The sequence below is a fragment of the Austrofundulus limnaeus genome, unplaced genomic scaffold (assembly GCF_001266775.1).
Source record: "Austrofundulus limnaeus strain Quisiro unplaced genomic scaffold, Austrofundulus_limnaeus-1.0 Scaffold42, whole genome shotgun sequence".
Classification (NCBI taxonomy): Eukaryota; Metazoa; Chordata; class Actinopteri; order Cyprinodontiformes; family Rivulidae; genus Austrofundulus; species Austrofundulus limnaeus.
In genome coordinates, this window is record NW_013952444.1 from 224,430 (window position 1) to 226,104 (window position 1,675).

General features: G+C 36.5%; 1 protein-coding gene across 1 annotated transcript in view; it reads right to left on the minus strand.

Moving 5' to 3' along the window:
- arhgef18a (rho/rac guanine nucleotide exchange factor (GEF) 18a) overlaps positions 1-854 on the minus strand; it is a gene marked incomplete at its 5' end in the record, with an annotated part of 17,153 nt that extends 16,299 nt beyond the window's left edge. Inside the window, 2 exon segments of the mRNA XM_014007416.1 lie at positions 319-459; positions 733-854. Of these exon segments, the coding sequence (XP_013862870.1) occupies positions 319-459; positions 733-854 (263 nt within the window).
- Positions 855-1,675: the final 821 nt, after the last annotated feature.

The window sequence follows — 1,675 nt, forward strand, 5'->3', positions numbered from 1 at the left end:
GTACAAAGTATTAGATAATTTTCAGTAAGTGTGTTCAATACTTTTTCCCTGTGCCATTCCACATTATTACAAATAACTTCATTTCTGGACATTTATGTTTGATTTCTTTGTATGTATGGATCAGTTGGGTTGTTGCCGACATCTGGTGAAAATTTCCTGTCATTAGCACCTCTAGTAATATATTTACTGAGAAAAATGGTGACGTGTTTAATATTTATTTTACCCGCTGTATGTGAAAGAATACACAAAAAACTGACTCAAACTGAGTAAGTCACACCCTAGTTTACAAATTTGCGCTCGATTTCTGTTTCAGCGTACCGTAGATGGCGTCTTGTCTTTCAATGGCCTCTTTGTTCAGTGATATCAGGTAGTTCTGGTCCACAGCCAAGCTCCAGGACTCCGCCTCCAGATTCTGGGCATCAGACTTCAAATCATTTTGCAGCTGCTGATAATCTGAGACTGAATGATAAACATGAGATTAAAATCAGCCAAATATAGTTAGTGCTCTGTGGTCACCACAGTACACTGCAGTAAAATATCATTGGTTACACACGATTAATAAATGTCAGCAATGGCTTTTCATCTCTGATTTTTCTTTATCCAAGACTATCAACAACAAAACTGAAGAAGTTCTTACAAAGTATTTATCAGTCAAGTTTCATCATGTTCTTTTTCTGTGGTTAAAACGTATTCAAAGCTTTCAGCAGCTTCTCATGACAATCACTGACTGACCTTTTGGGACGTCTGGCTCCGCCTGAGACCCAGAATCCTCTGAGGCCTTCAGCCGCCTGCCTTCAGGCTCATCCATCTGCGCCGCACCACTTCTAGTTGGTATGTTGTGAGATAAGGCTAAACTGATAAATTAAATGTGACGTCAGGACAAAAACATGCACACAGGAGGAAAAAAAAGGATGTTCAGTGCTATTGCTTAGGTAAACAGAGAGGTTTACGTACATCTTATATTATCTATCCAGCATCAAGGGGGAAAAAAAACTCAGTGACAAAAAAAGAACAAAAGTGACTCAGAATCAGGTTTCGGATGGAACATGGGTCAGATCCAAAAAAAGAAAAAAAAAAAAAAGAAAAAAAAAACCCGTAAAAGCATGTGACCAAACAGAAACTTGAGCTGCTAACCCTCGACCATGCTGGATGTCAGACGAAGTTAAAACAGCTGCTTTAAAGTGCCTGACATGCATATCCTTTAAATATTTTTTTAAAAAAATGAAAGAAAATATCTTTATATTTAAGAAACTTGACATGATTTTACCTTATTTTATCTCATGACTGGCATTTTTTCTTTGAACTTGTATCAGCCAAAGTGAAGCAGGAAGTGACAACAAATGGGAACTCATTAAGAAAATAAACTCTCTGGTATCTCAAGCTAAAGAAAGCTCAGATTCTGCTCTAGTCTCTTATTGCAGCAATGCTCTGCTCACATGCAAACATTCCCCATTCGACATCACTTCCTGTTACTTCATATGCAAAAATCTCAACAACTGTTCAACTCAGCGACGTGATTTTTTTTCCCGCAATATGTTATCTTTAAAAAAAATGTATTCATACTTAATACAAAAAACTTAAAAGAGTAACTTACCCCAAAATTAACTTTTTTTAGCTGATAAACTGTCTAGAATGTGTCTAAAATGTTATATAGTACTGTTTCTGTGCTAATTTT